This window comes from Schistocerca gregaria, chromosome 2 (genome assembly GCF_023897955.1).
Source record: "Schistocerca gregaria isolate iqSchGreg1 chromosome 2, iqSchGreg1.2, whole genome shotgun sequence".
NCBI lineage: Eukaryota > Metazoa > Arthropoda > Insecta > Orthoptera > Acrididae > Schistocerca > Schistocerca gregaria.
In genome coordinates, this window is record NC_064921.1 from 502,376,272 (window position 1) to 502,391,643 (window position 15,372).

Below are 15,372 nucleotides of genomic sequence, written 5' to 3' on the forward strand. Positions count from 1 at the left end.
TGTCTCCTTCACGCTTTTCCTATTACTGTTTCATCACTGTTGTCTCACTGCCAATGTGTCTATCCCTTTCTCTCACACTGTCATTGTCTTCTTCACTCTTTCTATGCCTCAACCACTATCCACTATCTTCTTTTACGTATTACTTTTCCATCTCATTTCCACTGCCACTATATCCGTCTCTCAGCATAAAAAAACCACGAATATGTTCGAATGACAAAATTGTTGGGAAATTTTTTTAACATGAAGGCAGAATGAGACGGCTGGTACCCCACCTTTCAGTCAGAGTCCCTTAAATCTGGAGCATATTAACCTTTCTTGTGGTCGATAGGAGCAGTTTTTCGCTGGTTCCCTTCTTTTCCCTGCTACAGCAAAGCATGTCACGTATTTGAAAACAACTTTATGGGTCAGTAAAATTTTGGTAATTTACTTACACGAATACTGAAATCATGCAAACCTAATTTTACACCTGAGACCGTATTTTACTTACAATAAAATTTTTCGTGGGTTCAAGTACTACAACGTTGGCTTATAATGATAATGAAAATACTTTATAGCATATTTCTCAGTGTTATGTCACTTCATAAACTACGTTTCCGGCTCGCACCAGATATTACTTGCGCATTTAATGTGTACAAGGAGGGTAACATTGAATCTCTGTATCTCGTAAACGGATAAAGGTTTCAAGAAAATTTTGAATGCTGTTAGAGATCGGGACCTTAGAAATACATCGTAAAGATTTCAGCTGTCTTGGAATCCGGGCCCGGTTTTGGTACCCAACAACCATGTTTTTCGGGTTCACAGCAACCGCCCAGGAACAAAATGGTGCCTCCGTAAGCCCCTTAAGGTGCACCATAGGCCACATATAATGTAAAAAGAACCAACCAATTTGTTCCATTTGCCTTCGATGGACGAAGTGTGTAATATTCCAACTTTGATCCTGTATTGTAGAATAGTTATAGTAATTCGATCCGGTGCTGGGTATACAAACTGTTAGTAGCCCCAGGGCTTTCCAAAACACTTGACCGAACCTTTCTATTACCAACAGAACTCTGAGTATGAGGCTGAACACGTTAGATAGCGCATGCTGTCGCATGCTTACCGATCGTCAGTGTGATACTATCTGATACTAAGTAACTGGAAATCTATTAGATATCTATCAGTGCACATTAATAAGGAGTGTGTCCACCCTTTGCCTTTATTACGGTTTGACTTCTGCTGTGGACACTTTCAATGAGGTATATGAATCTCAGTGGGAGAATTGAAATCAATTCTTCCTCAACAGACGAAGCCAGGAAAGGTGGTACTGTGCACACTGAGGTCTGTCGCGAAGTGGACGTTGTAACTCGACCCAAACATGGTCCACTTGGTTCAGGTAGACACTCTGTGAAGGACAATCCATTTCAGGAACGCTACTGTCGACAAACTACTGCCTCACAGGCGCTGCTTTATGACAGGGTGTACTGCCATGCTGAAACGAACAATCATCGTGTCCTAAATGTTCCTGTACGTGGTACACAAGGTGCTGTAACGTGTTCAGATTCTTCCGTAATTAGCGCTTTCTTAAGCTGAATAATCGCACCACACCCTAACCATGAAAAACACCTTGGAACTCTAAAACCACATCCTCAATACTTCACTGTTAGCACTATACATGATGTCAGGTAAAGTTCTCAGGTATTCCCTTCTATCGGACTGCCACAGGGTACAGCCAGATTCATCACTCAAAAACATTTCCAGTCATGTATCGTCCAGCGGCATTGCTCTTGACACCATCTCAAGCATCGCTTAGCACTGACCACAGAAATTCGTGGCTTAGGAGGAGTTGCTCCGCCATTGCTTCCCACTCTTTTTTAACTTCCTACGCGCAGGAATTGTGGTGAGTTTGATAATGGCTGCTCTGTCTTTCATTATACCTAGTGATTAGTTCCGTGTTCCATAGGGGAGTTCGGGGACTTGTGATGAGATACTGTATAAGCCCTGTACAGTTTCACGACTTAGGATGCAGATCTGTGTCTGCTTAAAGAACAGGAAGCTGGATAGTTTCACAAAGTGCGTTTCAGATACTCTTACCATTTTTATATTTCTTTGAGTCACTGTTAACGATGGCAACAGCCGGCCGTGTTGGCCGGGTGACTCTTGGCGCTACAGTCCGGAAACGCGCTGCTGCTACGGTCGCAAGTTCGAATCCTGCCTCGGGCATGGATGTGTGTGATGTCCTTAGGTTAGTTAGGTTTAAGTAGTTCTAAGTTCTAGGGGACTAATGACCTCAGAAGTTAAGTCCCATAGTGTTCAGAGGCATTTGAACCATTTTTGGACGATGGCAACAAACTTAAAATTTTCGTCATCCTAAAAGCTGCTTACAAGTATTTACATTATTCTCCAACTTACTGAGACAATAATGATTTTCTATTACCAAACGTAGAAATGTAGGAAATTAACTGCTCTTTACGACTGTAATAGAAGTTTCAGCGCAGTTCAATAGAGAAATTCGTAAAACTGTATCAGTTTCTTAACTCTGTATATATTTTAGGGTACAGTGAATTTTAAAAATGCACTGTTGGAGAAGTAGAGCTACGGTTCAGCACTGATTTTATTGTCTATTAGGAGCGCTTAATGAACTAGAAGCAATTGGGGATCCAGGATTGAGTTATGGGGGACGGTGCTGTAAACTGAAAGATTTACCCGTAAATAGAATTGGTGTTACTTTTTTGTTTTCAGTCAAGTAACACATGACTTGCAATATACTCATTAATGCAAAAACGTTAGCATCTTTGGATCATTTGTACACGTGGCAATTGGATAAAGCTGTTGTTTTGTCTATAAACTTCTGTTTACAATAGTTTTTGTGAGTTATGCTGATAATAGCATACAGTCAGAATAGATGTAGCACTGTTCCATAAAATACTGCAAATAATTAAAATGACAGCAGTGCGTCTACTCTTTGTCTCTCTCACTGGACAGCCTCGAGCATGTATTTGTCCGCCATTTTTATGTGTATAGTTGATGTAACTATTGATCTGTCACAAACTAGTCAGTACTTCTTCAGAATTCGAAGTAAACAGAGTAAGGCTACACGTCAAACGATACCAACCTCAAAGACTATCACCTTGGAAAGTGTACACATAAGGAGAAATAGTCATTTAAGTTGCACATATCATGAGAAATGTCAGTTTATTTGGTATATTTAACAGTTTATTTGGAATGTGTACTGCTATGAGCATCTTTGCATGGCTAGACAAATGAGTGACATGTATTCTTTGGCTACAAGGGGTTGTATTACTGAGTAGAGCTCTGGCGAGCGAAGGAGCCGGAAGCAGTTATCGGCCAGAGACGGAGAGAATGTGTTATGTCGTGCCAGAGTGAGGAGCTTAGATGGCGGAGGAGCCGCACAGAAGGGAACTTTATTTGATAAGCTCCCTGATGTGGCTGATGATAGAAAATTATTCTGACAGGATTTCATAGCGAGACGACACTTTTGGAACAAGGTAGTCGCGAAGTATTGTTATGTAAATATTTCATTGTATCCAATAGTACCTACCTGTTGGTATCAAGGGTGAATTATCAGTCATGTGTTCACCGCTAGTTAAAATATTTCAGTAAGGAAGGCGAAGAGTTAAGCTCACGTAATTTAAAAATTGTCAGGAAATTGTCATAACTGGCGTTAGTGCTAGTGTTTGAAAAAGATTCAGTATAATTTCAAAATATTTTCCCATTCATTTATAAATATCTGATGAAACTTCCGCCCACTATTAGATGAAAGAAATATTTGGTAAAACTTGCACTGTCGCGTCTTGAGCTGCTGCGTGGACACTCAACAATATTTTTAGAGACATAACGGACGTAATCTGGTAATGCAGCTGGATAAATTAAAGTAAGTAAGATAAGGCTGTTTGCCGCGCAGTGATTTATTTCAGATACTTGCAGTTTAGCACTTCATATCCTTGCAGTATGCAGACAGAGTAGAAAAGAGTTACCCTTTGCAAGGTAAGAAACAATTGTGGAGCCTAAACGAACCTTTTAAGGGAAAATTAGAAACAGTATTCATTTAAATAATTTCACATAAATTCAGTAGACGTGTCTTTATGACATGGCATATTTTCATTACGCAACGTAACATACAGCCACGTTTGTGATTGTCTCATGCCAAAGCCATTGTGATTATTATTGATAAACATTCTGTACACTGAATCTCACTTACAAATAGTCAGATACAGTTTAGATTACTTGATATCAAACACATTAAAAGTAATCTGCACAGTTATGTTGGTGTTTAAAAGTAGGGTAGCAAAGGCGATTCTAGATCAAACACTGAAATCGGAATTTAAAGGTACTCAACTTTTATTTTACTAGCGATAGGTTTTGTCCCACACAGTTCTATCTTTTTAGCTGGTTTCAACCTTCATACCTCAATGAATGAAGACATAGATGTTAGTGGCGTAAGACTCAGATTCGATCCCGGGCACCTCCAGTAATTTTGAAAAATCTATTTTGGCAGCCGAATGCCCGCGAGATAAGGAGTCATCTTGAAATAGGTGTCGGCCTCTTAGAGAAGCTGTTCTCTGGCCTCACGCTCGACAGCTCTCGCTCTCTTATCAGCTGTTCAACTTGCGCAGAATGATAACTCGGCTAAGCCAGTAGCAGTTCGTCAAGGTAGGCTGTTCACGACGTACAAATCACGCGAAGAGCCGTAGACACGCAGTTCATATTGCGATCTACCTTCACTGTCTCCCCAACGCTGTCGAGTCAGTACGGTGCATACAGACGCAATCCATACAGCTCCGACTGACAGGCTACCGGATACGTCGCGCATTTAATGTTTGTAAGAGTGAAGTGGCGATCACGCACCTGTATGCTGTCCTTCTTCATGGCGAGCGGCCGGTTCACACCGTGCAGCTTGAAGTAGAGGCCGCAAGCGTTGCAGACGGGTTCCCCGGTAGCGTTACGCCGCCACAACGAGGTTGTCGAGGTCTGGCAGTTGGAACACGACAGCCCCACACGCCGCGATGCAGACTGTGGGCACAGGAGGAGGCTGCACTAACACACACACACAGACACACACACACGAAATACCAATACCACAACCACCACCATGACCACCACCACCACCACAACCACCACCACTCTATAGTAGCAACGAACATGTTTAGAAATGGTGAATGCGAATTTCACTTGCCTACTTGAATTTTCTTTATGACTCTGACCTAGAGTTATTCCAGAGTCATCTACTATTACTTCCTGTTGCTTCTTTGACATCCACTAATTTCGTCTAACGACAAGGTGGACCCCGTTTTAGGAGGGTGTACTGAAAAATAATACCTCCGAATTTTGTATATGAACTCTTAAGGCCTTTTAAGTAAAACGAACGTTATTAACATTCTACTTCTTTATTCTTCGTATCTACAAATTTGCAGCCCTCTACCGGCGACCAGCGAAGACGTGACTGGAGACATACCGACCTGACTATCGTCCGTCATACGGTCCAACAGCCAGGAGTTATGGTCTGAGGGGACCATTTCATTTCATAGCAGGACCCCTTTGCTTGCCATCCGCGGCACCCCCACAGTACAGCGGTTCGTCGACGATATTCTCTGTCCTGTTTTGTTACCCTTCATGACAAGTATTTCTGGACTTACATTTGTGCAAGATAATACCCTCACGCACACGGCGAGAGTTTCTCCTGCTTGTATTCGTGTTTGCTGAGCCCTACCTTAGTCAGTTAGGTCGCAGGATCTCTCCCCACTTGACAACGTTTGGAGCATTATGAGCCGGGCCGTCTAACCAGTCAGGGATTCTGACGATCTAACGAGTCAATTGGACAGAATTCGGCACAATATCTCTTAGGAGGACATTCACCAACTCCATTACTCAATACCAAGCCGCGTAACTGTTCGCTTAAGGATCACAGGTCAACCAACGCGTTACTGACTTGCTCCATTTATGAAGCTACTTCCCTTGAATACACAATCAACTTTTTCTGAAATTGTAATCATTTGTTTGGTGTTTATGTACAACTACCAATTTCCATTCCATTCGGATAATTCCTTCGTGAGGCGTCTTTTTTCCCCTTGTACCAGAACTAGTTTCTATTTATTGGTTGTTGTATTAAAATTCTCCAAGAGTGGTTGTCTTGAAAGATTAATTAGACAGATTCCGCCTGTTTAGCTGAGTGGTAACGTCCTTGTCTATCATGCAGCGACCCCGCTTTCGATTCCCGGCCGTGTTGGAGACTTTCTCCGCCCGTGGACTTGGTGTTATGGTGTCATCATCATCATCATCATCATCATCACCACTGAAGCGCAAGCCGCCCAACGTGGCTTCGCCTGAAATAAGAACTTTCCCGGGCGGGGCTTCCCGCGCAAAGGCACACTATCATTTCATTTCCATTAGACACAATTCACATTTTGGAAAGCACTATACTAAGAACAGCACTCGAGGTAAAGTCATGTAGGTCTGACAGGTGAATGAAGTGCGGCGGGTCTGAAAGCATACAGTACTGGCAAGTTGGTTAGTACCAACGCAGTGCCAAGTAAACTGACGCCTATTTTAACAGTGAGTTATGTCCAACAGTACGTTGTCAAGTAGGGTTTGACATTCCATATTCTCTGAGGCGGCTGATGTAATTTGGCTTTGTTCGGTACCAGCAGAATTGTTAGGTTCGCAGTGTAAATTTGTCTGACGGGGAAGGGTATCACAAATGTTACAGCTCGTGTAATTTGAGCTTGCCAGGTATTTTTTCACCTAGCTGGTTCAGCTATTAATTTACCCTTAGCAAGGCAATCAGTAAGAATAATCTCTTCTGTATCCGAGTCAACAATGATACTGTCTCATAACACTTGACTTTGTTTCCTTTCTCGCTGAAGCGGCACGTCTACAGTAGCAAGCACGATGAAAATAAGACAGTAGGATTGTTTTTAGAACATTGCTGATAGTTCGGTTTCGCGTTCGCTTTTGGTCAGTATTGAACAAATGCGGCATCCATCTTACACAAACATTTCTCATAGAGAATTCTTCACGTAAAACGTAACATAGTCTTTGTTCTAATATGTTTATGATGTGTGCTGTTCCATACACCTTTAATCGACAATTGTCGAACAGCACATTGTGCACTTTCTCGAGGTTTTCGGGTGGGCTACTGCCGTGTACGTCCTTTAATGAGCCATCATTAAGAAATCTATGAATTCAACCACACATTTCTTAAGGGTTGAAAATTAAGGAGCATATTACTCAGAAGCCATCACCCACTTTAGGTGGTAATTAACCGAAGAAAAAAATTTCTATGAAAGTTCAGCATTCCGCGTGATTCATTTTTAGACGACTATTTTAAAAAGTTGCGTAAAGTAAAATATTTCGCAGATAAATTTGAAACTTTATTTGCATTGCTAAGATACACCAATAAAACAAAAAAATTCTTCCTGCTCTCTTATTCTGTAACATAGAATTGCCATTTAATTTTGAAATGTTTAATATCTTTCTCATCATTACATGCATTACATGAACTGAGGCTGATACAAAATTACGATTTGTTATAGCTAATTTATGAAGCAAGGCAGTTTAAAAGACTATAGAAATATGCAGAAATGCCTGCTTAGTAATAAGATAAGCAAATTACAAGCACATACACGAGAGAAGAAGCTACTCAGCAGTTTCTGCGCTACACTATGCAACACTACATTACACTACGCTAAGCTACGTCTACGACTACGACGAGCAGGCAGACAATGAGAGATGCAGAGACAGAGAGAGAAAGGGAGAGATCTAAGAGAAGCCTGGAGAGAGCACCTACCAAGCGCCGGCCGGGCTTTTCTTCCAAAGACGCGTGCCGCGGGACCCCGTTTAGGGAACAGAAGCCTTTGTAGAAATCCCCCGCATCGTTCACTGAAAGACACAACAACGAACCAGTTAGAAGAGGAGCAGGCGCTGCGGGAACAGTGGTTTGGGGGGGGGGGGGGGGGGGGGGTTGAGCCCTTGGCAGAGCCGGGGGATTCCCACAAGGCACCACTACACTACACTACATCTCTACGTTACCTTCCTGGTGCTCAGTGTAGCGAGCTGGTCACCACTTTCGGTAGGAACATGCAGCTCTTTAATCGAATGCGAACCTTCGAAGTGGAAAATACGAAACTACGTCTCATATGCAGCTCCATTAAGAGATCACCGGACCCGAATGGGGAGGTATTTCGAGTGCACATTCAGTTCGGTCTAGCCTGGGAGGTGACAAGGAGGTGTGGTATGAGGTTAGAGTTCACAAGGATCTCCTACAAATTGTTTTATTTATTTGTTTGTCTGTTATGCGGGTACTTGGCATTCGTGACCAGCAACGTTAGACTTCCAAGTGTGGCTACAACGAAAAGTTATTAATATACAGTTGTAAGCTTGACAATGATCTGTGAGCCTGTAACGGAATCGCCAATAACCTAAAGTACCCATTTATTCAAATTTCTTTTGCCTTCGCTACATGAACAGCAGTAGATTAATGTACAAACTTTAGGACTTACACCATTCGGTCGTCGGCCACTGTGGCGTACGAAGTACAGGTCCGACGCAGGTACTCAGCACGGATAGTGGCGCCACGAAGACAGCGCTAGAAATATCGTCTCTTCGGTGTCATCTTGCACGCCGCAGACGAATCGAATGCTAGCTATAGAGTCAGCTACGAAATTTGACTAATTGCAGCAGATAACACTTATTTCTTAAATGAATATTCATTTTTCACCACATATTTTCCATCGCATGTCAATGTGAAAACGAATAACGAAATTAAAAATGTCGTCTTACTAACGGTTTCCTAGTTAGTGGGCTATCTACATCCGCAGGATGTATTTTGGACCTATCACATCCGACATATCGGTTGTCCTATACAGTAAACAGGAAATATTTCTGTTTGGAGAATCAGCTTTGGGTTTTGTATTATATCTTTATGTTGCGGGGGCTATTCTTTGAATTGAACAGAATGTGAGAAAGTAATATTAACTAAAAAACTTACAAAGTCCTTCATAGCTATCATTTAAAGATGATCCACAGCTATCTTTTACAGATGATCTTATAATTCACTTTTGTGTTATCGAAATTAGAAGCTATAGATGAAAACTCAACAACATTTAGAAAAAAATCATTTCTTTTCTTCAACTTTTCAACGACGTAGGAAGAATTTTATGGTTTTCCGAGGTTGTGAAGACTGGGTCATTTCCTGCAAGAGCTATGCTATCTAAGAACAACATTACTGATGAAGTGTTGCCAGTCTGCGAATCCAACGACGAATCCGAAAACTTACCACTGATAATCAAGATTTCTGTCTCTACACACTCTATCAGATGAGACTAACAGCATCGTACTATGATGAGATGGTGCACATTTCAGTATTTCAGGCAACAGCAAATTACCGATAGTGGCAAATCGTTTCTTATTTGAAGCGAGATAGTTGATAGTGGATGCTCAAAACAAACATTAATAACTGCCCAACGAGCTATGGAGCCACATTTAATAATCTTGAAGATATTCGTATAAGTTTTGAACTGAATTCAAAGGCATTTTACTCCTTTCGTTGTGAAGATACTTTTCCAGTTCCTTGACATATGCAGGAGCATGGTAGCGGGCCTGTAATTGCTTTTCAAATACAAACTGCAATGGCTTCACAACATTCATTTCTGAAGATTGTGGAGAACGAGGATAGTGCGGTATTTCGTCATCGTGCTCATAAAATCAGTTTTTGGCATTTACAGTTCAGTGAGTGGGTGATGACTATCGAAGATTCATTCCCCTAAATGGAAACGATGTTAATTCTATTTAAATAACACGACCACCTGCACTGGTTTCGTTAATAGTAATGATCACCTCTCCTCCCGGTTTGACTATAGGAACCGCTGAAAACCAAGATTTGACCCATAAAACCATTACGAAACCTACTGTGTTTCGCATAGTTGGTAATTTTTTTTCTAGATTCTACGCTTCCCCTAATGTTCTTCACATGTAGATCATGTCTTGCTATAGGGAAACCTGAAAGGATAGTAGTCGAAACCCGTTATGGAGCCCCAATTTATCTGTGGTCCTGCTGTGGTATTCTACATCGTCAGTTCACAAAGTTTCCAGACTGAATTAATAAGTAATAGAAAAATATTGTGGTTTTAATTCTTCAAAGGCTGTACATAGTCTCCCATTACTTTAGAGTACAACGCGCAGAACGTTCACATAACTATTCGGATACAATCATTCAGGTAAGTTCTTCTTCGGGACGTTGTTCAACTTGCGCATCACACTGACTCGAATGTCTGTTATGCTGCCAAAGCACTGACTCTTCGTTTGACTTTCTGCATTTCGTCGTTTTGTGGTAAGCTGCGTATTGATATCAGCAAGTCTCCTCACTCGTGATGAATTTCCAAACAAGAGTTGTCCGCGTTCCGCATTTCAGTCAAGTCGCTGTAGGCGTCAACGTGTCGTGGTTTTTTCCTGGAGTCAAGGTGTGCCAGACAAACTTTGCACATTTCTTCTCTTCTTCAAGACATTCTAGGGAATTTCTTGAATACCTGATTTAGAGATGATATTCCATTGCTACTTATGACGACAACAACAAAAACCAACAACATTGACACACTAGTTCCTAACGACCACTACTTAAGCTGCTTACTCACAACTAAAGGTCGATTGCACATCTAATAGTTTTGTCTCTGTGAGGATCTATAACCTCTAAATAAAAGAAAACATGGTCCGTTGTAGGTGATAATGTACACGTTCCTTATTTAAATCGTGCGATTAACTACTTTCGACAATAAGTTAATTTCAAGCACATGTGTCCTACCACTTATTAAGGAGTGTAATTATCAGGTTGTTTCTCCTTATCTATATAAAACCAGGCTCATATTCCATAATTACATAAGGACTGAATTGACATCAAACGCGTTACATCATCACATGTCACATATTGATAACTGTACTCTCAGTGTTATCCAGTGGACTTGGAGTATAGTTAGCAGCATTGACATGTGATGATGTAACGCTTTTGATATCGATTCAGTCCTAACGTAATTATGGGATATAACGTCTGGTTTTTTATGGGTAAGGAGAAAGAATCTGATAATTACATGTCGTAATACGTGACATCATGAATGAGCTTGAAAATGACTTCTTGTCGAAATTAGCTATTCGCACAATTTCAGTAAAGAACGTTTACATTATAGCCTTATTATGATGTTTCCTTTCATTAAGAATGCACATCTGTTGTTTACAGTTGTGAGTTCACGCTAACTCCATAGTTATTGCGTTGACGTCGCTTATACGCCAGGCGTAGCGTCAGTCTCGAAACTTTTTGGACGCACGGTGGTCTATTTATGCAAGTTTAGCGAGAACAGATCGCTAAATGGATTCTTCCCTTCCAAATATAGTTGGCCATAGAAATATGTTAAGCCCAATGCACACTTTCAGCAAAGGGTCTTCTGATGGAACCATCTCCCGTCTCCTCCTGTGAGGAATACGTCGTCTTAACCATTCAGGTTTTCGAGTGCGTTTCCGGCTTTGACTCAAATTTTCATTGCCACTGATGTTTTTTTTCCACATATCATATCCGAACACCACTATAAGAAATGCTCCCATGGAGTATTTATTAATTCACCTCTGCTCTATTGGAGTCAGTGGAAGAAAATGGTTCACCCTGCACAAAGGATATACATGACAATAAAATGCACTGGATCGAGGGGGTGGAACTTGAATATCGATATCTCTAGATATATCTAGTAGATTTGTGACTGTTGTCACTCATGGACCAATTAAGCAGGCAGCGACAATTTGTCGTCGTTGGAAGTCTGTGACGTCCCGTATGACGGGGATGATCACCATGCCACAACGATCACAAAGACGGTGATTGGTAGCTCAGGACGCTTTCCAAGACTTTGTACGACATAATAACAGAAGATAACTAATGAGGACGCGAAACAGGTTAAAAAACAGGCTCCGTAATGTGCAGTCGTTGTAAGTCTCGTTATTTCTTGCAATGTAGAGGGTGAACCAAAAGTATGTTAATGTTGGAAAATTCCTAATCCACTGAATAGTGTGGGTAGTGAGATAAAACTTGAGACACAGGCCCGAAATGAAATGGGGCTTCATTGATACTAAAAACGAGTGCAAAAACCGGCCAACACATGGCGCTGCAGAACAACACATCAGGGCCGCTAAATGGAAACACCTACAACTGGAGACTTCGGCTATCTAAAATCGTAGAACTACAGTGGAATCCCCACTTCATGACGAAAAAGTCATGGTGTGGATTTATCGCATCAATTGTGTCAGTCCCTTTTCTTCGTAGGAATGTGGAGTACTGCTTTTCACACTGTCAGTGTGGCACATGTCAAGTACGCCGATATGTTACAGACTCCTATCACCTCTAACCTGGCCAATAGACACCTGCCGTAAGGTACAACTTTTATGCAGGACAGAGCTCCAACCCATATTGATACACGTGTGAAACATGACTGGCGCACATAGTTTGGTGATGATCGCGTGCTGAGACGCAACTGCCGCCATACTTGGCCTCCCAGTTGTCAAACCTCAATCCGTGTGATTTGGTTGTGGAGAGACACTCAGAGGGCCATAGGCTTGTGTTCCCAGGTAGATGCCGTTTATCTTGACTTCCTCAAGTCGTTTGATACAGTTCCCCACAGTCGTTTAATGAACAAAGTAAGAGCATATGGACTATCAGACCAATTGTGGGATTGGATTGAAGAGTTCCTAGACAACAGAAAGCAACATGTCAATCTCAATGGAGAGAAGTCTCCCGAAGTAAGAGTGATTTGAGGTGTGGCCCAGGGGAGTGTCGTAGGACCGTTGCTATTCACAATACATATAAATTAGCTTGTGGATAACATCGGAAGTTCACTGAGGCTTTTTGCGGATGATGCTGTAGTATATCGAGAGGTTGTAACAGTGGAAAATTGTACTGAAATGCAGGACGATCTGCAACGAATTGACGCATGGTGCAGGGGATGACAGTTAAATCTCAATGTAGACAAATGTAATGTGATGCGAATACATAGAAAGAAAGATCCTTTATCATTTAGCTACAATACAGCAGGTCATCAACGGGAAGCAGTTAATTCAATAAATTATCTGGGAGTACGCATCAGGAGTGATCTAAAATGGAATGACTGTATAAAATTAATCGTCGGTAAAACAGATACCAGACCGAGATTCATTGGAAGAATCGTAAGGAAGTGCAGTCCGAAAACTAAGCAAGTAGGTTACAGTAAAACTGTTCGCCCACTGCTTGAATACTCCTCAGCGGTGTGGGATCCGTACCAGATGGGGCTGATAGAAGAGAGAGAGAAGATCCAACGGAGAGCAGCGCGCTTCGTTACAGGATCATTTAGTAATCGCGAAAGCGTTCCGGAGATAATAGATAAACTCCATTGGAAGACTCTGCAAGAGAGACGCTCAGTAGCTCGGTACGGGCTTTTGTTGAAGTTTCGAGAACATACCTTCACCGAGGAGTCAAGCAGTATATTGCCCCTTCCTACGTATATCTCGAGAAGAGACCATGAGAATAAAATCAGAGAAATTAGAGCACACACAGAGGCATACCGACACACTTTCTTTCCACGAAAAATATGAGACTGGAATGGAATGGAATGGAGAACCGATAGAGGTACTCAAGGTACCCTCCGCCACACACCGTCAGGTGGCTTGCGGAGTATGGATGTAGATGTAGAGTTACCTCAAGTCGTAAATCGAAGCGATCGTTCGACCTCGTTACAAATGCTAAGAGACAACATCCGACGGTAACTTATTATACTTACTGATATGCTTTAAACTGCTATTCACAAAATTGTTCCGAGACCACAGTAATGATGACGGCCTACATTTCAACATTTGTTCTAAAGAGCACCGTCGTTTTAAAAAAATCAATTGTTTTGCTAATTTTTGCTTTTGTATTATATGAAGCGCCATCTTTCTGTCATTTTGTGCACTTTTTTTAGTTTCAGTAAAACTCCATGTGGTTCGAAGCAATTGTGTCAGTTTTTACTTGTCTACCTAGGTTATTCCGTGAAGTATGAATTATAACATGTACACCCTGTAGATCAATGGCATTCCTGACGGAGACCACAAGGAAGAGTGAAACGATGGAGCCTTTCATAAAACAACCCTAGCTGGAACCTAAGGTGCTGGCCACGAAGCTACCTCGGATGCATAGAAAGGCTGAAGCTAACGCCAGACCCGGCATACTCGCGTGTGTACCTGCGAGATCACTGCTGGCGCGGTTCCTCCGGCAGGCTCCTCCGGACGAGGAGGGAGAGGAAGTGGACACGGGTGGGGTGTGAGAGGGAGGGAGGCAGGGAGGTGGGAGAGGAGGGCAGAGGAGGGCCGTGCGCTGCTGCTGTGCCTGTGGGACCCCGGCCTTACCAGGCGGCGCGGCTGCTTCACCAGCGGCCGGTTCATGCCGTTCATCTTGTGGTAGAGGCCGCACGCGTTGCACAGGTAGTGGCCCGTGCCGTCGCGCCGCCACAGCGGCGTCGAGATGGCGCCGCAGTTGACGCACTCGCGGCCCTCCGTCATGAAGTCGGCCGCGTCCACTGCAGCGCATGCGGACGCTCAGCCACAGCACAACACAAGTACACACAACAGAAAGTAGACAGACACACTGCTGCCCCGATCGCTGCTCGTTGATGGCTGATGGCTCCCTCCCGTGTTCTGAGACCTGTCTGAAACTCTTAATTCTATGTGCTACAATACTGGAATTAACAATGAAACGACATTCCTCGCACCAAATTTTTAGTACAGATTGTTTTTCTGGCTGTTGCACTATAAAACACATTTTATTTATCGTATTGTGGAGGGATAGTGAGAAGCAGGAGGATCATAAATTCGACATTGCAAAAAAAAAAAAAAAAAAAAAAAAAAAAAAAAAAAAAAAAAAAAAAGTCGGTTAGATGGTAGCTAAGGGACCAAACAACGAGATCGTCAGTCTCTCGATACAAGGGGTGATTGGTAAGTTGATTGGGGGAGGACACAGGGAGCAAACCGCGAGAGGTCATTGGTCCTACGATCGAAGGTGACAGAAGCTAAGGGAGGAACAACACAATCGTCACAGTCTACTCTATAAAAAAGTAAAAAAGAAAAAAGGGCAAACAAAAGAGACAAAAGGAACATCAGGCGGCACAAAGAGTAAAGAGAGTAAAGAACAGGACTGACGGAGGGGGGGGGGGGGAGGAGGAGGAGGAGGAGGAGGAGGAGGAGTGACAGCAGGGGGCGCCGCAGAGTCGCTTCACTCAATGGAGTGCCAGCACCCCCGCCGCCACGTCTGGACCCGTACCACGATCACAACACAACTGGGACAACACGACTGGGACAACAAAAGAGGAAGATGACACAAGAAAAGGATAAGCAAAATGG

At 42.6% G+C, this 15,372-nt stretch overlaps 1 protein-coding gene across 2 annotated transcripts in view; it reads right to left on the reverse strand.

Annotated features, from left to right (window-relative positions):
- The window catches only part of LOC126328425 (box A-binding factor-like), a 470,780-nt gene that overhangs the window by 19,114 nt on the left and 436,294 nt on the right, over nucleotides 1-15,372 (reverse strand). Inside the window, exons 5-6 of one of the 2 annotated variants that reach the window (XM_049996035.1) lie at nucleotides 7,784-7,875; nucleotides 4,846-5,010 (exon numbers count right to left, since the gene is read on the reverse strand). In XM_049996035.1, the coding sequence (XP_049851992.1) occupies nucleotides 4,846-5,010; nucleotides 7,784-7,875 (257 nt within the window). Of the gene's footprint in view, nucleotides 1-4,845; nucleotides 5,011-7,783; nucleotides 7,876-14,382; nucleotides 14,553-15,372 lie in introns of both variants that reach the window. The other variant, XM_049996033.1, reaches the window with a different exon arrangement.